The 24,943-nt window shown below is 33.7% G+C and overlaps 1 protein-coding gene across 1 annotated transcript in view; it reads right to left on the reverse strand.

The window, feature by feature from the left end:
- Nucleotides 1-18,180, reverse strand: part of LOC106461206 (homeobox protein DBX1-B-like) — a 33,786-nt gene extending 15,606 nt beyond the window's left edge. Inside the window, exon 1 of the mRNA XM_013921005.2 lies at nucleotides 17,680-18,180. Coding sequence (XP_013776459.2) covers nucleotides 17,680-18,127 — 448 coding nt within the window. The 5' untranslated portion in view covers nucleotides 18,128-18,180. The remainder of the gene's footprint in view (nucleotides 1-17,679) is intronic.
- Nucleotides 18,181-24,943: the final 6,763 nt, after the last annotated feature.

Consider the following 24,943-nt stretch of genomic DNA (forward strand, 5'->3'; position numbering starts at 1 on the left):
ATATATATATATATATATATATATAAATATATACACACACACATTTTGTAAAATTTATCAAGAAGAACGTGCGTCAGCCAACGCTTTTGTGTTCCGTTGTTATGTCGAAATGATTATGTTGTTTTTAATACATGTTGTTGTTTTTCTAGTGTAAACTTATCTATGTGCAACAAGGTATGGTAGTATTAAAATAGAGCCATTTGATAAACTCGACGTTAAATATATGATCGGATGATAGATGAATAACATATTTTCGATACAACTTAGTCAAATCATCACGTTGAATGATCTGGTGATGGATAAAGGACAACAACAAAATAACATGTAATTTATCGACCAAGTTCAACTATAATAAATGATAATATGGTATATTTAGTCATCTAATGCTAACACTACAAAATGAGTTTTGTCTATTATATAGGGTAACCCAAAGATTGTGTTATTTTATTATTGTTCTTATTAAATATATATTATTAACTTTTCATCTGTTTTGTATAAACGTATGAGTTTATGTAAGTAGTACGTAAGCATGACTATAAAACGAGATTTGACGTTGTAACCTAAACGATAAGCAGAAACAAAATTAAGTAAAGGTTAGTCCACTGTGTATTTGTTTGGTTTGTTTTGAATTTCGCGCAAAGCTTCACGTGGGTTATCTGCGCTAGCCGTCCCCAATTTACCAGTGATAGACTAGAGGGAAGGCAGTTAGTCAACACTATCCACCGCCAACTCTTGGGCTACTCTTTTATCAACGAATAGTGGGAGTGATCCTCACATTATAACGCCCTCACGGCTGAAATGGTGAGGATGCTCGGTGTGACGGGGAGTCGAACCCGCGACCGTCAGGTTGCGAGTCGAGCGCCCTAATCACCAGCTCATGTCGGGCCTCCAATCTGTATTGTAAAATCACTCTGCGAAACGTTAAAGTAAAAGTATCTATGGATTATCAAGTCAATTTCCTCTGCTAAGTTAGTTTCTAAAAACTCAGGACCAGACGTGGCCTAGTGGTTTAACGCACCGTGTTGCGGTCAGAAGGTCCAAGCTTCGAACCCTTCCTTCATATGTGGTGTCGCTATCACTGTAACAGTCTATCACAGTTTATTAAGAGTAGCTTCGTAGACTGTAAATTATGACTACTGATTATACTTTTTCTGGTCAGGGGTTCTAGCTTAGGAATGGTTATCTTGATTGTTTGTTTGTTTGTTTTTAATTATGCACAAAGCTACACAAGGGCTATCTGTGCTCTGCCCACCACGGGTATCGAAACCCGGTTTCTAGCGTTGTAAGTCCGCAGACATACCGCTGTGCCACTGGGGGCAGGTTATCTTGAACTATGCAGTCTGACCTGGCTAGTTAGTCTAGGTATCGCAAAAGGTACTGTTAAAATTGAAAATTCCAAATACCATTCTAAACACTACATATGGCTACCGATTCCGGTGTACTGATCTTCAATAAAAAATAGAATTCAAAAATGAAATATACAGCTTAAGTTCTGAAAGAACCATGTGAAAATATTTAAGTTTGTTTTTATATCTCGATCCTTAACTTTGAAAAGCACTTTATATAACGGATTATTATCAATTATTATCGTAAACAGCTTGCCAAGGATAGAGGTTGAACCTTCTGCTAAACGAAAACATACAAAATTATTGATTATATTATGGTGAAATTTAAGGTTCGTAGATTCACCGTAAAATTAAGATTCGGCTATCGAAAGTGAAATGTCTGTTACAGATAGACTGACATAAGTGTTCTAATTTCATCTTTGTCTTTTTTGTTCATTAACGTTGAATTTTATGGCAAACTTGAACTTTTCAAGCAAATAAGAAAATCGTTTATATATATATTTGTACAATCAATATCCGACAATGATACCCGTACTATCACAGTTTAGTCATTCAATGAATTTCCTGTAGGAGGTGCTATACATATTATGAGAGCTGTTAATTTTGAACGCTATTCTAAATTTTAAAAAATTTCATTTTTCACTAATGTTTTAATTACTATTCGTCATTGCGTTCATTTGACGTAATACATTAGAAAATATTACGAACATTCCATTCTTCTTATGTTCTGACGTATATCTATAGCGTCATAACTCACAACAGTCACCGATCGCTAATGAGATGATACACGATTATGATTTTTAATAAAACCGCTTGCATCCGTTATAACGTTGTAAATTATGCGACCATGTCATAAATACGCCTTTTAGCTACGTAAAAATATGTTCTTTATTGCTCGTTTGTCAGAGCGCTTTCGGAAATGTAAGACATTATTTAATAGTTTCAACTATTTCAATTTAATCTTAGTAGCATAGAAATCCTGTTCACCGAGGTGAAAACTGCTCATTTATTAAAATTATAACCAATTATAGTCCTCGTCTGTTTCTTAATTATTTCACCACAGAGTTGATATGTAAATGTACAACAACCACGACACAAAGTTAGCCAGATTTATGCTTCATAATTTCAAGTATACAACTTCCATCATATGCGAAATATAATTTGCGGAAGAAAAGATATTTCTATTAATATTTCTCACGAAGCTCTCTTCTAAATGCCATTTATTATTTCTACTGATAACATTCGTATCTCATATTTAACATAATTTTAACTGTGGTTCATTGAAACACATAAATTTTATGTTTAACGAATAGAGAATAACAATATCTCGACAATAATTTCTGAAGTTGAAATTCTGCTTGGTTTCATGTGCGATTTAAAGACATCTCATTTTGAACATTGCAGTACACCCACAAACATGCACTCGGTGCATTATTTAGCTACCTATCAAATAAGAAAACGCTGATAGCCAAACTACTGGTTCAAACATTATTCCAATTACTGAACATATTTTTTTTTCGGTTTCGTGAAATAGATTGGCCATCATAATAGATGATAAAAAAGATTAAAGCGTCTATTCAGGAGATCCAGTTCTCCCTTAGACCAGTTACTGAATCAATCTAAGCTATTATTTACTCTTTCAGAATAATGATATAAAAATACAGTACTGGCCAAAATGTTTGCATACTGTTCTATATTGATGTTATTGTCTACATTCATGGAGTAGTTATTGAGTAAATGCCCGAAGAGTAACAAAGAAGATAACGTATGATCGGAAAAACATATACGAGTTGTTAATCTGGTCTGTATAAGTTGTTTTGAGCATTTGTTCGTCAGAACACACATAACACCTGTTTTATATAAAAGGTTGTGCTTTAGATATAATTTTTTTCGAAACAGATCAATGCTTTGTTCAGATAATATCTCTGTACTTGATGTAGAGTCATGCCTTGTCACGTGCCAAAAGTTTAAGGGCGTCAAAATGTTCGATTGTTCAAAACTATTATGAAACAAACGGACATTGCCAGAACAGTAGAGTACCACAAGTGTATTGTATCCAGAATCCTGAAACGTCATCGGATTACAGGAAATGTTGCTGCAGGAAAGTTTACTGGTAGACGCCGAAAAACCACTGCCCGAGATGACCGTGTTAACAAGTTAACACGTCAAGGTTGAAAGAAGTCTTGCAACACCTTACGACGGGAATGGCACGTACAAATTAATTCCAGGCTATTCAGGAAAATAGTGAATAGGAGACTGACCAAACAAGGTTATTTTTCAAAAAGAGCTATCTGCAAACCGATATTAACCAGAATTCAACTGCCTTCACTGTATTACTTGGGCAAGACAGCATACCAACTTACAGTTAGGACACTGTCGACATGTTATCTTTTCAGATGAGTCCTACTTCTGGCTTGTTAAAGCTGATGGTAGGATTCATGTTCGTCGTTTGCCTGGAGAACAGATGAGGGAAGACTGTCTTTCCCACAGGAAACGCACAGGAGGTGGTGCAGTTCATGTTTGGGCAGCTATTCATCACGGTGGAAAAACTGCTCTTCATATTCTCCAGAGGAATATCATTTGCGTCTCCTACAGGCATTACATGGAGACGGTATTTCTGCCATATATTAGAGCAGGGTTTGGCAATAACCTTGTGTTCCAGGATAACAATGTCACCGCCCACAGTGCGCGTATTATACAGGATTATCTCGACCAGGAGGACGTTACAAGATTGCCATGGCCTGCAAAGTTTCCAGATTATAATCTCATTGAGAACTGTTCGTCAGAACTGAACCGGAAAATTGCTAATCACAACGCTGAACCAGCTACTGGAGCAGAGTTTCAGTGCCTTCTAGTGCCAAATTGTGATGAAATCACAGTGAATTACATCAATAACCTCATCATCGACAGCATGCCACTACGCCTTGCGGAAGTTATTGGAGTGCGAGAAGGATCAACAAGGTACTAAATGTTTAATATCAACTGATATAAGGTTGCAGACGATATTCATAATAATTTGGTGTTATATTTTGTCATTATACATGTTTTGCTAAAGTTTTGTTGTGATAGGTGTAATACTAAACATATTTTTACAGGTGTCTGATAAAATTGTTTGTTCTTCTAATAAGTCATTTATGATGTCCATAGAACCTGTCTCATTATACAAATTACATATGTAGATGTTTAATATAAGATGCATTTCTTAGTTAGACAGCACTAAGTGTATTTGTAATTTTTCTTAATAATAATGATTTTATTTGTTACAGAATATGCAAACACTTTGGCCAAGATTATAGGAAATCGTGACGTAAAAGAACGATTAAACCCTGATTTTCAACGGGCACCTCAAATGTTTTAATTTTATCAGTTTCATCCTTGTGCCCGGCATGGCCAGGTGGTTGGGGTGCTTGACTCGCAATCTGTGGGTAGCGGGTTCGAATCCTCGTCCCATCAAACATGCTCGCTCTTTCACCCCTTGGAGCGTTATAATGTTACGGTCAATTCCACTATTCATTGGTAAAAGAGTAGCCAAGAGTTGGCGGTGGGCGGTGATGACTAGCTGTCTTCCCTCTAGTCTTAGATACAGATAGTCACAGATAGCCCTCGTGTAGCTTTGCATGAAATTCAAAACAAATAAACAATTCGTCCTTGTATTACCTGTACAACTTTATCTAAACTAATCAACTGGATCTAATTAATTAAATTAATATTTTAATATCTTAGCAACTGTCTATTTCGAGATCTCAAGGAGCTATTACAGATTAGTCCACATCATTTATACATAAGATGAACGTATGATAACGTTAAATTTCACTGTATTGCCAGGTATTACTAATACATGTAATACAGGTATTACTAATACTTCACAATAGCAACTTCTACTTGAAATTCAGAGTATTATGAACGTAGAATCGGCCATGTTATTGGTTAATAGTCATTTAAATAATGGTAAAATTATCAGTATAAAATAGTTGTCGTTATTAATGCTATTCTTTTCTCCAATAGCAACGTTGAACGATTTTTGTTTTACCAAAAGTTACGTGTCTTGAACTGTTTTTAACATGTTAAAAATACTTCCCTTCACTAAATCGTAAAACATGAAGTATTAATATTCAAACTTGTTAGAGTCAAAATAAGAAGTACACACGTTATTTTGGATAGTGCGCCGAGCTACAATAAACTAATAGTTCGAACTACCGTAGCAGACAGAGCTACCACAGCTGAATGTGATTTGTGCTTCAGCAATTCGAAACGTCTCCCAGCTACTGCAGTTTAATGCAGCTTCTTACGCATTCTCAAACGAATGAATGTCCACTATTATAAAAACATCTTTTAAACAGAATATACACTTCAAATATGAACACAATATCTAATACTTATTACTTACGGTCTAAAGTAATGTACAGTTTGAAAGTAGCTGTACGCTTAAAATTGAACAACACATCTCCGATTTAACTCTCAAAACATACTATATCATTGTTATAATTTGTTTAACCACAATCTAGATATTTAAAATCATATACCAAAAGCGATTAGTGGCGCATAGATATAAACAGTTTATACGTATAGTTAATATAAAATGGTGAAATTAAAGAGCAAAATAAACATCCAACTAAATAAGAAACACTTTACAATTATTGTTTTGTTTGTTATGGATTTCGCGCAAAGTTACACGAGGGCTATCTGCGCTAGCCGTCCCTAATTTAGCAGTGTAAGACTAGATGGAAGGCACCTAGTCATCACCACTCACCGCCAACTCTTGGGCTACTCTTTTACGAACGAATAGTGGGATTGACCGTCAGATTATGACGCCCCCACGGCTGAATGGGCGAGCATGTTTGGTGTGACGGGGATTCGAACTCGCGACCCGCAGATTGCGAGTCGAGCTCCCTAACCACCTGGCCATGCCGGGTCATACGATTATTGTACTGGCAGCTGAGAAAATAGAAGACATAATATTTACAAACCGTTTGTTTCTTTGAATCTCGCGCAAAGCTACACGAGGGATATCTGCGCTAGCCGTTCCTAACTTAGCAGTGAAAGGTAGAGGAAAGACAGCTAGTCATTATCACCAACCGCCAACCTTTGGGCTACTCTTTTACCAGCGAATAGTGGGATTGACCGTCACATTATGACGCCTCTACGGCTGAAAGGGCGAGCATGTTTGATGGAACGGAGATTCGACTCTGCGACCCTCAAATTGCTAGTCGAGCGTCCTAACCATCTGGCCATGTCGGGCAACATGAACCAACCTGACAGTTACAATAATAATTAGTAAACACACCGTACACAGTTAAACAAAATATTGGTATTAAAATACAGTACCGTGCTGACAGTTACAACTGATAATGATAATCAGTAAACACACAGTACACGGATAAACAAAATATTGGTATTAATATACAGTATTAATGGTAGTAATAGTAGTACTAACAATCAGCAAACGTGGCCATTTTCAACAAAACAGTAGAAATACGTGAAAAGCCAGCTATAACGGGCATCGAATGGACAATATTTAGCGAGATATAACACGTTATTGTAATCTGTTTCACCGATGTTCTTATCTCAGCTTATTCAGTTCGCTACCGATAGTACTAATTTGAATTAATGTTTCTACCACCGTCAGATTGACTCAAAGCATTTAACTTTTGTTCATATTAATTAAAACAGCACCCACTAGCAGACCATCTTAACGACACATGCCAATTTCGTTATCTTTAGAACCGAAATATGACAAAAGTATTGGTGAACGTAGGCTGCACGTGTTGAAAGAATAATTCTCAAGCCCTAAATGGCACGTGCGAACTACTTTATGGCTAGGAAACGAGAACCGTAGTAACAGTGCATGTGCTTAGAACAGGGTCATGGGAGAAGAAGGTAGACAGACCCCCTTAAGATGGTTAATAGTTTGTTTTCATTTTCAAAGTACGGATTATGCGAATCAGTGGTATAACGTGTTATCCTTTCAAAACTGTGGTCATTTTATGTGAGTGAGCCCTTGAATAACATGGTCTTTTTCTCATATCCTAATGGGTTATAAATTCAGTTCTCAGGAACAACTAAATAGCCCCATATTGGCATTAAGCCTGTACACACGATACAATGAAACGTAAAGTATCAACTTTTTGTGATATACTTTTACATTTATGGGGCTAAAACATTCCTAAGTGATTTTATGTTAACTTATAGACATTGTTAAGATATAAATTAAATCTTTATTTCTTGTTTTTGTAAGGCTCTCAAAAGTCACCGTTTTCAATAAAAATCTGGCAGAGAATGTCAAAACACTTTGAAAGTTAACGTTTTTTTTGTTTTTTTTTCAAAATGCAGTTTTTTGTTGTTGTTTTTTTTGTAGCGAAAGCTTCTCAATGAGCGATCTACGCTTTGTACATCGCTGGAAATCGAACTCTCAATTTCAGCATTGTGAGTTCTGAAACATGTTTGAAACGCAAATGGTTGAAATTGCATATGAAAGAATCCTGTAATAAAAATCAACAGCATTCTTCACTTCCATAGGATCATTATTTCTACACTAATGGCCAGAATGTGGTCCAGTGGTTAGTGAACCAGACTGTGTATCTGGGATTTTGTGGTTCTCATTCCGTTACCGCCGAAAAACATCGCGCATCGCACTTTGGGGTCGTGGGTGCATTATAAGAGTGACGGTCAAATCTCACTATTCAATTTGACAAGGGTTAGCAGTTAGTTAATTGCATTCCCTCTAGCTGCAAGATTAAGGATGCCTAACACAGATAGCTCTTGAATAGCTTTGCGCGAGATGCAAAAACAAACAAACAGTTCTACCGTGATAAGGTCTGATGTTGGTAGTGACGCCAGTTCTCAAATACTTAATTCTACCGTGATAAGGTCTGATGTTGGTAGTAACGCCAGTTCTCAAATACTTACAGTTCTACCGTGATAAGGTCTAAACCTTATCACGGTAGAACTGTAAGTATTTGAGAACTGGCGTTACTACCAACACTGATGTTGGTAGTAACGCCAGTTCTCAAATACTTATTTTGCATAATTTTGAACTTATGAGACCCAATGCGGATGAATACTTTCGTCTTCAGATGGTAAACGTTGTGGATGTGCTGTTAGAACCTGATTCTGGTCTAAACTCTGGTCTTCACATGGTAATTGTTGCTTAATGGTGAACTTTAAAACCCTGATGTTAGTATAAACTTTATTTATCACATGGTAATTGTTATTAAATGATGACCTAACGTAACGTGTTATTAGGGACTACATTTATATAAGAATCATATGTGGTGATTTTGAACGTCTATTTTTCATAATAAGGTATTTTAGGTTCATGGAAAATCATCTTTTAGAAAATGGAGATTCTGATCTTACAGGACTGTTATTTTTGAGAAGAATCTAATATACGTGAGTAAGGAAGCACATTACGTTAATACAATAATAAGTTGACAAACAACGGTTTAGAAGCATAAAGAAGTGACTAATTTATGTGAGAACATACTACATGTTTCGATAGATCAATGTTCTGTCTTCCTCAGTTATGGAGCATTTACTACCTTGATACGCAGTAGTTTCACTATCATAGTTATGAATTAATAGGAGAGTTATCTCAAGGAAAGCACAAGACGAAAGAGCTGCTTTATCAGGACTACGACATCTTATGCTTATGAAGTTCATATTTGCGTGAGTTCCTCTGAAACGTCTATTCTACGGATAAAGCAGAAGAAACCCTTAAAATCAATGTATTCATTTTACTAAACACAGAGGTTTCGTTTATATACATGTATATTTCTCATATTAAACTATGCAATAACATTTTAAACATCAGCAGAAGTGGAAAATCTGTCAAAAAAAGAAGACACGAAAGAGAGCGCTACGAAAAAGGAAAAAAAATGGAAAGACTGTAAATTTCCCCAAATATAACTAATAAATATTTTTAAATAAATAAATATTCTTAAATATAATGATTAAATGATGATGTATGACTCTCATGATTAACATGGGAAATATATATATATATATATATAGACTATGAAATCAGGAGTGCAGTGTCGTTAACTTGACATTCACTAAAAAAAAATGTTATTTCAGTAAATTCAATTTAAGAGAAGCAATATATATATATATATATAATTCACTTATTAATAAGCTGTATATACTGGTACTGAAAAAATTCCAATCATATTTCCAAGCTTCTCAGATTTGGCAGTATATATATCAGTCATCAAATTAAATTAATCATTGGAGTTCCCACAGTTATGGTCTAACTTCAGCTGATTTATAACTGTGTTTTTCAGACATGTCCTAAAAGGAACTTAGAAAAATAACGTATGATTTAAAATCTATATGAAATATTTAAAACTAGTAGTATGTGTCATACAGCTGTCGTTATGTCGATGGATGTAATAAAACTGTTGAATCTTCAAAGATTATTTTCTCAAGATTTACAAAAAGAAAATAGGAACGTTCCAAAAATCATCATTGATATTTCTCATATTCTTTTTGTTCAGATTTGATGTATGATGGTTAAAAAGTAAGTTAAGCATGATGGAAAATCCGTTTAAAATATCAATTAGTTACCTCTGCATACTTAAAGTAGTAAATTCGTATAATTAGAACACCGTCGTAATTTTGCAAAAATTATAAGTAACATTGAGTAAATTAAGTAAAATATCAACAGCATTACTTTTAACTACAATATGAGGTATTTAATAGAACCTCAAGTTTGTCATTAATGTTACAGTATACATGCAACAACTTTCGAAGAATGCACTTTGCTTCTTCTTCATGAATATAGGAAAAATGTGTTTAGATATTTAATAAAAATATTCAAAAATTGTAATGGAAATTAAAAGGTGGGGTAACTTGCTTCTGGAAATGTTGGGCCTTTGGTCCACAAATTCAGTACCCCATTGAAAAAAGCATATACTGAAATTGACACAGAAGCTCGAGCTCTTTCAAAAATTGGACTCTTCTATCAAATGTCTCTTACCTATGTCAGTGTTTCGTGTTTCGTTTGAACTTGGCGTTAGTGTATCAAGAAGCGTGTCTAAACGATCCTCGGGATGGCGTGCACTTGGTACATTTGTTAGATTCCGTGATGCAACATTAATATGCCCTCTGTTGTTTTGCAATACATAACTAATAAAGTGGATAATTCTTCTTTTAGGTTTACGTATAACAAATATCATCCCTTTTTGCTTACATCTAGAAGAGAAATAACTAGAATCATTCAGTATTGGCTAGTGCTATATTCTGACCATTCCATATTTATACTGTGTTATCACTGGTTTGTTTTGAATTTTGCGCAAAGCTACACCAGAGCTATTTGCACTAGCCTTCCCTAATTTAGCAGTGAAAGACTAAAGCGAAAGCAGCTAGTCATCACCATCCACCGCCAACTCTTGGACTATTCTTTTACCAACGAATAGTAGGATTGACTGTCACATTATAACGCCCCCACGACTGAAAGGGCGAGCATGTTTGGTGGAACGGAGATTCGTTGCTAGTCGAGCGCCCTAACCACTTGGCCATCGTATTCGTTCAGGTTAATGATCATAACAGGAAAAAATAACAGAATCGTTATGTTTACCACCCTTTCTCCAAGTCTTTAGATGTTTCAAAAGTTTTATTTTAAACAATCGTTCTGTAATAATGTTAGCGCATTGTCTTGGAGAAAGATTTGTTGCATTTGACAAAACAATGACAACAATTAATAATCCAAAGTTTCACTTCGTTTACGTAAAGACTAAAGGTAAGATATGGTTAGAATGATCTAGTCAAAATATCGCGCTGTGCTATACTATAATGATACAAAAACATTTATAATTATACAGAAAGATACTTTACAACAGAATTTTTCGGATCAACACCTTTGTTTAAGTTTTAAAAAAGATGTTGATATTTTCAAGTTACATCTTAAACAGATTCCTTGAAAATACCTTTTTCATTCTCTTAAAGTGAGGCGTCCACCTTAAAATGCTGTTAAATAACATCAAAAGCTTATATACAGGATTCAACCAGTTCAACTAAATGTTTATACAGAGGATTCAATAACTTTAAGCGTTAATATAGATGATTCAATAAGTTTAATTGTTTATATAAAGGATTCAGTAAATTAAACTAATTGTTTATATTGAGGATCCAACCAGTTTAACTAAATATTTATGTAGAGGGTTCAATAACTTTAAGCATTAATATAGGTGATTCAGTAAGTTTAATTGTTTATATAAAGGATTCATTAAGTTGAATTAATTGTTTATATAAAGGATTCAGTAAGTTAAACTAATTGTTTATATAAAGGATTCATTAAGTTGAACTAATTGTTTATACAGAAGATTCAATAAATTTAACATAAATTGAGATATCATTTTGTTAGCTAAAGTATCCAAATATCACGATAGACAAGTTAGTCACGTTGATAACTATTAAGACTAATGACAACACTTCAGCTGCAAGAAAAGGGGGATAACATGTAAATACATTATACGGATTACCATAGTAAGTAAATTGATAAAGATGGCTGAATAGCATAGAACCAATAAAAGAAAAGATCAAGAAACACTGGCCAGTTGTTGACTGGATCAATTTTCATTATCAATATTAAAGGTTTATGTGTAATAAGTTAAACCATAGCGTCATATGTCATAGCCACAAAACAAATCATTACAATAATAATAAGGTTTCGTTTATAGTAAAGTATACATCATATGGCAAAATTATGCATTTTGTTTTTCGAAACGACTAAGCCGGAATAAAAGAAAAATAATTATATAGCTCAGTGCTTTACCAAATATTTCGGTAATATCAAGTGTGGTATGGATTTAAAAGGTTTGTTCTGTTCCAAATATTTCGGTAATATCAAGTGTGGCATGGATTTAAAAGGTTTGTTCTGTTCCAAATATTTCGATAATATCAAGTGTGGCATGGATTTAAAAGGTTTGTTCTGTTTATGACAAAGCTGCTAACGCAATTTGCTGCCGACCCTCACTGTGAACTGCCAAGTAGAAGGAAAGCAACCGATATTTATCGGATTTTTCTATATAGATTTAAATTGTTTCTAAGCGTCATGTCCTTTCATTTACGATACTGTTTGTTGTTAAGCACAATGAGTTATCTGTACTCTGCATCCGAACTTGCATCCTGTTTCAGATAACCACAGTAGAAATTCCTTGTTTTGTGTTTTGAACTTTTTGTGCTTCAGAATTTCGCCTAAAGCAACGTCGTCTTTAATTTAAATTAATAGACTATATAGAGGGCAGCTAATCAACACCGCCAACTCTTGCGTTTCTCTGACCGAATAGAGGAACAGACCATCACTCTTATAACGCACCCACGACCTCAAAGTGAATACGGCATTTTTTAACCACCAGGTCAGGAGCGCTAACCACTAAGCTAAGCACGATCCTCCTCCATTAACCTCAAGGCTTGGCACGATCTACCCTCATAACATTTGGAGTTACTTGTTTATATTTTTGCCAAAAATATAAAGATTTATATATATATATATATATATAGCATATATAGATATATAAGATTTGTGATATAAACTTGGTGTTCATTTTATAAAAAAGAATATCATTTTAAATGCAAACAAGAGTACGGTTTAAGATATAAACAACAGATCGAAATAATTTGTCATTTTGGCTTAACTTTATGTAAGGAACTTGCATTTGCATTATAGCAGTTTGTAGGTTAGTAACTAAAAAATTGTTTTTGAGCTCGATAACTGTGAAGTTAGATATCATGAAAAGTCAAACCTTACGCTTGTCTTAATAGCTTTAAAGTTTTATGATAATATGAAAAATATTATTCGGGTTTGATCCACAGTGTTCGTACGAAATTTGAGATTATTCCTGCACACGTTTTTCAAAACATTTACATCTAGTTATATTCCTTTTCGTGTAACTTCTGAAATGTGGAACAGAATATGAAAAAAAAAATAAGAGTAAATAAAGCTTGTTATATAAATTATTTATGTACAATCAAAACTAACTCACGTTTAAAACATACTGTCATTAAAGCAACATTTCTTTCAACTGAAGTAATCCTTTACTATCCTATTTGGTGCACGAAGAAAGTCCTAAAACAGAGTACGATTATATGAAGAGTTATATGATTAATTTTGGTTCCTCAAAGTTTCACTGATTATTTTTTATACTCAATCTCTGTAACACATCTCGATAGAAAGTCATCTTAAAAAGTGGATCTGCTTATACAGGTTTTAAACAAAGATAACCAATTATCAGTGAAAGCACCATTTCCTCTCCATCAGATATTTAGTAAAAAAAAAACAATTCCACTTACATTTGAATGAAAAATTGCATGTATTTGAAAAGATGGTTTTGGACTGTTGTTGTTCAGGTTCGATTTTTTTAAGGTTCAAAATTATTATACTCCATTTTACTTTGCACATAAAAGTTGATAAGAATGTTAGTCTGGAGGTTTTCATCATCAGGCTTTAGTTGATTTGTTCTTTTGATATGAAAGGATGTTCTAGAATACTTTCAACCATTTAACTTTAATCAACCATACTTAGTTTAACCTGTTCAGAAACATATACATTTCCTTAAAAATCAACTGTAACTGGGAAATTTTAACTAAATATTATCCTAAGATTGACTTATAAATCGAGGAATGAAAATCTAATATCTCAGTTGAGAAAATGAATAAAAACCCTATAACCCGAGCGCTTTCAAAAGGTGGTCCTTTCTTCTTCAGGGGCAAACAGTTGATAAAAGATAAGGTTTGTTTTAATGTCACGAAAAGATTGGAGAAATAACCTTAATGAATTGAATTCTACATTTTCCCAAAACAAATAACTCCTAAAAATATATAACTACATTATTTATGATAGAACAAAACACCTAACATTCATCGATCAGTTAACAAGCTTCTCGAAGTTATAATGAGTCAACTGAATGATTTTTGATGTGAAATTATATATACATCGATTGCTTTAATATTCCACTTCTGAAATATTACATCGAGAATGACAGAGAAAATCACTATTCAAGTGCAAGGATTGATTGTTTTTCAAGTAAGTTTAGTTACCTATACATCCATGTATATATATATATATTACATCGTGAATGACAGAGAAAATCACTATTCAAGTGCAAGGATTGATTGTTTTTCAAGTAAGTTTAGCTACCTATACATCCATGTATACATATATATATATATATATATATATATATTTGTTGTATATGGGCTATTATTGTAATAACATGTTCTATTTGAAAACAAGTTTATAAAATTAAAATATTTTAGTTCCTTAGAAAATTGATATACATACTTTATTAAGTCTTCGGAATCAACTCATTAGCAGTCAGTTTTATTACACCGTACTATACGGTAGTACATTCAACACTTTAAACTATAAAATCTCTATATGTAGTTATCAACCAAAGTAATTATAACTTCTGATACATTTACAGATTATCCATAAGCATTATTTATCATCTTGTCAGAAAGAGGATCCATTTATTTGTGTAACTAAATGTTTGATAAATTTACATAGACTGTTGTAGGTGGTGCAAGACGTAAAAAAACGTCACTTTTATCATATCTTAATGAAACTAATAGATCGCAACACAAACTCGCCATTTTCAATTATTTTTTCTAATATATAGTTAGACGTTCACTAGTGAATTGAATTATCTGTATGTGTTTACCCATCAATTAAGTCGTCAACCACACATAAAAAGATTGATGAAGCCCCCAGACTTCAACGAGATAAAGTTCGTCGTCATCATGGGGATAACAAGCCCAAAGCGCGTTTATTTTCTGATCAGGAGGGGGGGAGGGCAACATCCCATGAATCAACAGTTATGTAATTTGTTGGCGCACGTGAAGTATAGATAGCCTATCAGGTGGGCTGCGGCTCCTGTTTCTAAATCGGTATATTTTTCATATTTTCTCATTTTGGGTCATCCTCGGTGAGATACAGTTAGGAAGGGTGGATAATTAAGTGTCACACCTAGCCTTAACAGCTTCAGGGGGAGCGTAATGATAACCATATTATCCACGGCTAACACGTCATGAAGTACATCTTAATTTTAAAATCAATTTTTATTTAAAGGCAATACTTAAGTATTTTTCTGTCCGTCCGTCCGTACCTCGGTTTTTCTGTCTGTCTAGAATTTGCAGCATATCCCATTCTTTCAAATAACTCAAACCATATGCAGATGACTTAAAGGTCAGAGAATATTCTACAAGTTCACATTATCTTATCAGTACATCTCTAAACTGCTCATTCAAACGTATTATGGGACGTGTCAGCAAGTCGACCTTTTAAAAACACATGTATATATTCCAGATGGGAACAGAAAAATGTGTTAATGCTATTCAACCAACGCTCCCTAAATAGTTTATCTTCCCACACACCTGACGGCATAGCAGCAACAAATTGACACTTCTCCAAGATTCATTAATGTAGCAAACGCAGTGAATAGCCAAACAACGTTTGTTGCGTGATATTCCGGTGTTTTAATACCTACATAACAGTAGTATATCTAAACGGATCTCTTTGATTTCACATATACAGACACCCTCTATAAGATACAAAATTCGTGAGTGATTTTTAATAAATCAGTGTTAACCAAAAACATTAACCTAATACGAGGTCCAGCCACGAGATATTAATTGTACTTAGCTTCGTTTTTGAGATAATTAGGAATATTTTAAGCTACTGTTAAATTATCTATATGATGTATATTTAAATATATTCATTGTGCAACACATTCTCAGAATGTGGAAAACAAAACAGGCTTTAATTATCAAAATGTGTAGCTTGTGTTTATGTAGCTCGTAATTTCAGAGTATACAAAACACTCCTGTTTTCCACTATCAGAGTATGATTATATCTTCCCGTACATAATTGTCTCCTATTATAAATAACTTCTATTCAAAGCAATACTTCAAACACTTATCAGATATAAAAATAACCAAATAGTGATTAAATCTAATTTAATATACCGATTAGAACGCATTTTTCATCAATTTGTTATCTTCGTTATTAGCGATATTTTCGGCCATAATCCCAATAATATCTCACAAGGTACGGCTAGTTAGGTAGATTTAAGTTAGTCTTTAATCTATACTTTAAGCAAACAATGTAAAATAATCTATATATATATATGTGTGTATATGTAATGAAAAATAAAACTGATACATCCCTACTCAATCTCATTTTCATAGTGTGTAGAATATACAAGTCTTTAACACTATTCCCGTTGCTGCAAGAACGCACTCAGCACTTTGGGTCCGTTATACCAGAGACGGTCAAATCGCATTAATAATAGTTGGCGGTAGGAGCTGTTGACTAGCTGTATTTTCTTTAATTTATCCATACAAACATAAGGACAATTACTGAAGATGGCTCTTAATTCGCCCCGCGCGAATTTCCTAAACAAACTTTAACACTATTAGTTTTGAAAATGCAACACAGTTCTTTTTTTTTTCAACACTATAGTGTACAACACACACCTGTGTAACACTCTTAAAAATTAACAGTATGCAATGGAATACTGTATTTTCTAGTGTTAGAGCATGCAACACAGACCTGTATCCAGATATTCTACTTATATAGTTCCTATTTTCATTTTATGAAACACTCACTTCTAATAGCAAAGTGACAAAAGGACCTATATCACAACACTAATTAAGCTGCTTAACATTTCCACACATGTGCAGAATCGATTTTACCATTTGGAAAAAAATAAAACAATGATGGGTGGTCTTTAAAGACTGATAAGACATTCATGAAGGAGATTAAGGCTTTAAGAATATACACGTAGTGGAAGAAAACTACGTGTATTTTAAGTGTATTTTAAATTGATTGTAAATATAACGAGTGGTGTGTGTAAAAATTAAAGAGTAAAATGTCCTGCTTAAAATAATGTTTATTTTTCTATGACCTGAAAAACATGTTTAACACTAATGATATTTTGCTAGACACTTTATAGCGACATGTCAAATCGAATCCCCATCCCACCAAACATACTCGCCCTGAGGGCTTTATAATGTCACAGTCAATCTCACTATTCATTGGTAAAAGAGTAGCCCAAGAGTTGGCGGTGGGTGGTGATGACTAGCTGCCTTCCCTCTAGTCTTACTCTGCTAAATTAGGGACGGCTAGCGCTGATAGCCCTCATGTAGCTTTGTGCGAAATTCAAAACAAACAAACAGACATGTCAAAAGCACACATAAATTATTCCCCTTAAAAGATCGTTATTTTGTAGCTCACAGTTTCATACTCTCGCCATTATTTTCTGTGAACGAGTTGCAGTTAAACGTCACGTTAAAACTTACCTACTGATGGAATGGATCGGCTACGTTAAAAACTTACCTGTTGATAGAATGGACCGACTGGTAACAATTTTCTCTGTAGTGGGAGATAATATAGCGCTGACACCAAACTTTAACTGCTGTGGATCATTGCGTTTATTATCTGACGAAAGTGTTTCAAAACGTTTTACTGACGACAGAGATTCTGTGCCGATGTTTGAGCACGTGGTGTAACCTGTGCACGCTGAGCACGAGATGTCTAAGCTGCCTCCCGTGCAAGGACATAACGGTACGGGACGAGCGAGAAACGGCCCGTGGTGACCTACGACAGCAGCAACGGCGGCACGGTCCCTTAAAAGGTTTTCCACCAAAAAAGAGTTGTTTGAAGGAGGCGACCCAGACGGAGAAAGGGAAGACGGTGGTTGAATGGTTGCTGGAAGGGACACTGTGGCGATCGGACATCTTAGTAATGTTGGATAAACGGGTTGCGCTATGACATTCGGATACATGTCGCTCTAATCGAAGCCGTTCAGGCACACATTTTAACTTCTCGCAGTTTCTGATATTTGAAACACTCAAAAAAAGTCTCCTGTTTATACTGTCCTGATTACTGGCATTTCAGCACAAACACTTTTCGGGGAATTTCTAGTTTCTTTGCTATGAATTATACAAAAGCTCGAGTTGGCTTCAAAATGATTTTGTAATGCGCGCACTGCGACACATGAGCACCCAATAAACTAGGTAGGCCGACTTATAAGGCCGTCGCATGAATGCATAGCCGGTTTGAGAGGGATATTCTGATTGGCTAAAATCCTATAAGGTTCGTAACGATTATGTGCCGAAAACCCGCCTCTTTGATGTTGAAAGGCGGATGTGTGAGATCTCGTATCGGAGTGGGGAGTGTGTTACTGACAGCAGTGATGTATGAGAAACAACGGAGAGAGCTCTCAGCTTAGGCTAAGAATGGTTCCTTTTTTATAACACTAAAAAGAAAGAAGCCCAATGCCAGTGAAAGCCCTATTCTTTGTTTGTAATACTGTCGTGAACGGCAATTTAAATGAAACCTTTACTAAAGAATGGAATTTTTATCTCTATCTTAAGAAAGCAGAGGACATAAGATCTTTCAAGCTTCTCGATTCTTTTGTCCAGATTGTCAAAGAACAAGCGGTGACGTCATTCATCTATACGCCAGCTTAGGAGAATCTGCTACTTAATATGTATAAAAACCTCCTGAAGAACAAAACCTAAATTAAAACAACTTCTCAATACCAGTAGTGCCACAAGCATAGGTTTTTATACTGATTTTTCTTATTGTACCAATAGAGCCCCAAGCATAGATTTTTATACTGATTTTCTTATTATACCAATAGAGCCTCAAGCATAGATTTTTATACTGATTTTCTTATTATACCAATAGAGCCCCAAGCATAGATTTTTATACTGATTTTCATATACAAGTTTGCATAAAATTACTTACATCCTATATATTTTTATTAAAATTATGTTTCTCGAATTCGGAATTATTATCTTTGAAAATCAAAATTGAGGCACTTAACCACCAAAGAAGACAGAAAATCAGGCTTAGTAGAATAGTTCCCACGTCTCTTGTGTTAAGTTATTCAGAGCAAACGTAACAATAAGAGATAAGCTAGGTAATAATGTTTTATTCACTACCAATTCGGTTATCAGATACTTTCCAGAAGGAAACTGTTTTGGTTATATCACTGTACAGAAGATTATGAAACTATACATGTCGTCGCAAAGCTAAGAATAAGTAATCAAACATCAGTATTTAAATACACAGTCATCACTAGATGGCACTAGAATCTAAATAACACAACTTTGAGATAGATTAGTAATTATTCAAATATACATATATATATATAAGAGATATTCGTAAGTAAGTTACCTCCGAAACAGCAGTAGGAATGATAGGATTCGATTGGTAAACACTCTAACAGTTAATGTTAAGGAGAAAAGAGGAGATTGTCAATATGGTTGAAGACATGACTGAACAACGAATACCAATGACAGCGCAAAACACTTGATTTACTTCATAGAACTACCCTAGACTATGACTGATATAAAAAAAACAACATAAAAGTAGCATATACAGAATGCGTCATTTTCCTAAGCCTACCAAATGTAAGAAAGTAATTATAAAATTACCATTCTGTATTCTTATAGAAACGTCGGATCGAAACTTAAAAAAGCCAAGTTCCAAGATGCTATATGTGTCCAAATAAGCAAATACAAACGCGGAAGTAGACTAAAATTGGCAATAACCAGGAAAGTAGGACATTTTTTAAGGTACTGGATTACAGCAGAATGTACTTTTACGGACAACTAGAATGTATAATATATTTTTTGTATTATAGAATTTAAGGTATAATAAGGCAGTTTGAATTTATCATAGGTTTTTATAGTATGAATATTTTTAAAAGAAAATATATTAGTTAATTCTACAATTGTTAAATGCTTGATATATATGGTAATGGATCAGATGAGCTGAATAATAATTATTAGCTAATTCATGTCCTAAAAATGTTTTTTTATTAGCGTATATAACCTATTCATTGATGCAAAAATGATGCAAAAATTATTTTATGTGATAAAATATAAATCAGCTCTAAGAAACTTCATGGAAGTGCCACAATATAAATATTGTTTTATCACTTGACACCAGTAGATCTGGTATTAGCAAGAAATAGGAACTGTTGCAAGAATTTAAGTATATTTTCACCACAGAGGAATACGAGTCCTCCAACATCCAAAGTTTTTGCCACCCTAGCCAATTCCTGCGAAGCCCGAGGTAGGTGCGTGTTGAAGGGTTCAGGGTTCGAGACCTATGTTATTGAACGTGTTCCGCACTTCCAGGTAGATGTGGTCCTATATAAAAATTACAGTAAATTCCGTTATTGGGTTCAAATAGACGAATAGTGGCATCAAATGCTCTTGACTGGATGTCTTCTCTTTGATCAGCAGTTAAAATTTAGTGACGGGTATGTCAGTTTCTTAGGATAATTAACCTGGCTGTTTATTTCATGGGCGTATAATACATCTTTCAGATCGAAAATTTTAATTCCATTTTTCAGAATACACCCACCGGAAAATTATGAAGGTAATTGATTATTTGTCTCTTGAAATAAAGAAATATATAAAATAAATATTTTCAGAAATGTGTTTCATTATATGTTCATGTTTGTTTTAGGGCTCAGTAGACTGATTAATACACGCATTAAAAATTAAACCATTACAGTGTTGTTTTACCTTCACCGTAATAATCGTCTTTTTTTGATACACGGTATTCATAACATATTTAAAAGCACGACAAGTCGATAGTAGTTATAGGATGCCCCTCAGTGGCACAGCGGTATGTCTGCGGACTTACAACGCTAGAATCCGAGTTTCGATACCGTGGTGGGCAGAGAACAGATAACCCATTGTGTAGCTTTGTGCTTAATTTCAAACAAAAAAAAACAAAATGTTATAGGATTGTCAGTCACCCTGGTGTATTGGGATTTATACACTTGTAAGATCACACAATTAACTATGCTTGGCTGCGACGTACGAAAACTGATGTTCAACCATACATTACGTATTCAAAGTCTTCTTCCATAATTCGGAAAAAAGTGCAAACAATAAACATTTAAACTTAATATTCGTCGTAAAAATATTTTGACCAATTTTCTTGCACTCTTACTTAAAAGTTATCTCTTCTCTGTACTTACGCCATTTAGATCCGGGCCATTTGAAAAATAACACCGCTTTTAAACCAATCAAGGCCCCCCAGTGGCACAGCGGTATGTCTGCGGACTTACAATGCTAGAAACTGGGTTTCGATACCCGTGGTGGGCAGAGCACAGATAGCCCTTGTGTAGCTTTGTGCATAATCAAAAACAAACAAACAAACAAACCAATCAAGATATTTGTAATTAAAGTTACTTTTACTGAACTTTATAAAAGAGTGGTTTAGAAAACACCTCAATCTGATTTAAGCGAAAAAATTAAACAAATTATCTTACCAACGTGTTTAGCAGGTTTTTATATTTGTGAAAACAAAAGTCACAAAAATAATGAAAATGAGACTGGAATCACATTATGGTAACGAACTTAATATCAATCATTACAACCATTATATTAACCCCCTCTCTCCCGAAAACGAAAAGGGAGAAACCCCCTTTATCCATATCGATCTTTTACGTAATGGATCTACTGTGTTTTCGAACAATTAATGTATGTCTGTGTGTGTGTTCCTACTCTGTATAAACAATGAATACTTGCTATATAGCATTTTTTCTTGGAAATTTCTAAAATTTATATCTTTCTTAGATAAACTGACGCCTTCCTAACACTTGCAGAATCACTACTTTGCAGCGTTTCAATCATACCTAATTATTATCTGTTAAGCCTTTTGGTATATTTCGATCCTTTCGGTCTTTACTGAGTGTATGAGCAACAAATATTAACCAACGATCAGGGACCTATTTATGTAAATCAATGCTTAAGTTAATCGAAATGGAAAGCGACTCACTCATAAATAAAAAAGAAGTCAATAGTATAAAATAAGTAATAACCAGCAAGAAAAAAGTCTATATCTGATCTATCTTATCATGTGAAAAATCTGACCAACGACTGGAAATGATCATTTTTGAAATCACTAAAACTAAGCAAATCAATGAGAAACCAAGCATGATCTAAACTGGTGACAATAGAAAGGTTTGGTATTCCTAAAATGGTGTACCGGAGTTCAAGAAAATTAAAATTTAGAAATGCATTGAAATTATATTAGTTTTGTTTGAGTTACAGAAAAATAGTTAAATATAATAGATGTTTCATTTAAACTACATAAAGTACACAACTAACAACTTATTTAAATTTAGTAACTTTCTGCCCCCAAACCCAAAATTAAGCTTAAGAAACTACAGTCAGTTTACACATTTTAATTTGTACTTACGATAGAATATAGTTTCTCAATGTAATTAATCAATTCTACAAAGACAAAAAAATAATAGCATTCAAGAGATTTAACACAGATAGAAATATATTTGACGGTTTATTTATATTTTGCAATTATTGCTATATATTAACAAGAACAAGAACAGTTCCCTAAGATGTGTTGGTATTGTTTTTAGCGCAAAACTACACAATGAGCTATCTGCACTCTGTCTACTGTAGGGAAATGAACTTCAAATTTTTAGCGTTGTAAGTCCGAAAAGTTACCGCTGATCCAGTGGGGATCATCAAGATGATAAACGTGTAATGTTTATGTCAAAAAATGCTACATCCTAGTCCTAATCGGTATAAACATCTTTTGTAAGAACAAATATCTGAAATAAAATCATCAGAATGGTCATTACCTGTAAACCAGATTAAGAGGTTTTATTTGAAGCATTTTTGATAAAGTAATACAATATAGAAGGTAAATCTTTTTTGAAAAATAAAAACCGTGATACAATTTAAGATGCTTTGTTTCATACAACTAAAACTAAGCAAATTAAGAAACCGGGCATGGTTTCACTAAACTAGTGAAAATAGAAAGGTTATCATCACTCAGTTTTGTGTACTGAAAGCTCCAAAGAACAATAACATTTTTTTTTATTTCTATACCTTAGTATCTTAGGTAAAAGTCTAACATGTTATTCAAATTAATTGTTAATAAATTAGACTTCTATAATTTATTTATGTTTCAGAATCCACTGTTACGTGTGATATTTTGCATCTGAAGTCGATGGCGAAGTATGATTGTTTCTGACTCTCAGGTGGTTTGCTGTGTTGTAGAGCTCAAAATACCAGCTTCAGTGGGCGACTTGCCTGATATCTACGTGTTCATGAAGCAAGAATGTTGTGGTAATATTGTCGTTTCAGATACTAGGTGAAACGGTCAGTTATGAAAATATAGTTTTGATGATTATAGAGCAAATTCATCAGCCTTCACTAGCTTGGCTTTTGACCACTTTCAATGGAAATACTCAAACAAGCCTATATGATGAAGAATTATTAGTAAACTAGTAAATGTAAATTCTAAGAAACTTATGTATCTCAAAAGTTCACTTGCGTAGCTAGGGTTATTTGGCTTACTGCAGCATGTTGTAGGTTAATAGAGGAATAGTAAAACACCAAACATCATTATAAATCTATTATTTTTATTACATTTTATTACATTATATTTTTATTATATTATATATTTTATTATATTGTATTTCTATTATATTTTATTATATTGTATTTCTATTATATTTTATTATATTGTATTTTTATTATATTTTGAAAACTGAGCTACCTTTTTACATTATTTTCAATGGTATGCTCTAAGAAATAACAACAACTGTATGTTATCAGAGTTTTTCAATTTGTTTTGTGTTAACTTCTTTTTTAAAATTACAGAAAATGCGAATGTTATCCTGTTTCGAAAACTCTGACAAGTCTATAACCTCATCCAGTGAAACATCTTGACGTGTAGATTTAATATTATTTAAACTAAATATTTTTTCATAAGCTCATCCAAAGTTGAAGGCTGTGTTTGATTTGTTTGAAGTTAAACACAAAGCTACACAATGGCATATCTGTGCTCTTCTCACCACGGGTATCGAAACCGGGTTTCAAGCGTTTTAAGTCCGCATACATACCACTGTGCCACTGGGGGTGGTTGTGTTTGAAAACTATACGATAACGTGTTATCAACACAAACAAATAATAAAAGTTTTTTCTTTGGTTTAATACTTAACAAAGAAAGAAAAGAAAAGATTATGATTATGAGGTTTGGAATGTCGATTTATAAAGTCGAATGTTCGCATTTTTGGAAAAAAAAATCTTCTATTTAATTTTCATATTAAAATCCTACAGATTTGATTTTAAAGTTATATTTAATTTTTTGAGGGGGGATCCAGAAAATTTCTCAAACTTATAGTCTTTCCACTTTTTTTTTTAACAGGCCTTCATTAACTTACTTCTATGGCAGAACCATTGTTTGCTCGTTGCAACGCCGTCATCGTTTTTGTGGATATGTTTGTCTGTTTGTTTGTGGCTCATCAGTATATTGACATGTTACGCACGTGGTATTAATCTTTATTCAGTGACAGCTTCCAATCATATTGGAAGACACGACCAGGCATGAGTAAAGAGACTTTATTTCTCTGTCTTCTTTACTTGTTTTGTAGAACTATTTCAAAACGAAAAAAAAATGTATTAGATTATATGGCGATTTTATTTTGCAAAGAAAAAAAAAAGAACTAAACGAAATAGGAAAAAAAAAACAAATTTGTGCAAACATACCAGCAAAAAATAATTAAAAAACAAATAAATTTGTGCAAACATATCAGCAA

Source organism: Limulus polyphemus, unplaced genomic scaffold (assembly GCF_000517525.1).
Source record: "Limulus polyphemus unplaced genomic scaffold, Limulus_polyphemus-2.1.2 Scaffold37, whole genome shotgun sequence".
Classification (NCBI taxonomy): Eukaryota; Metazoa; Arthropoda; class Merostomata; order Xiphosura; family Limulidae; genus Limulus; species Limulus polyphemus.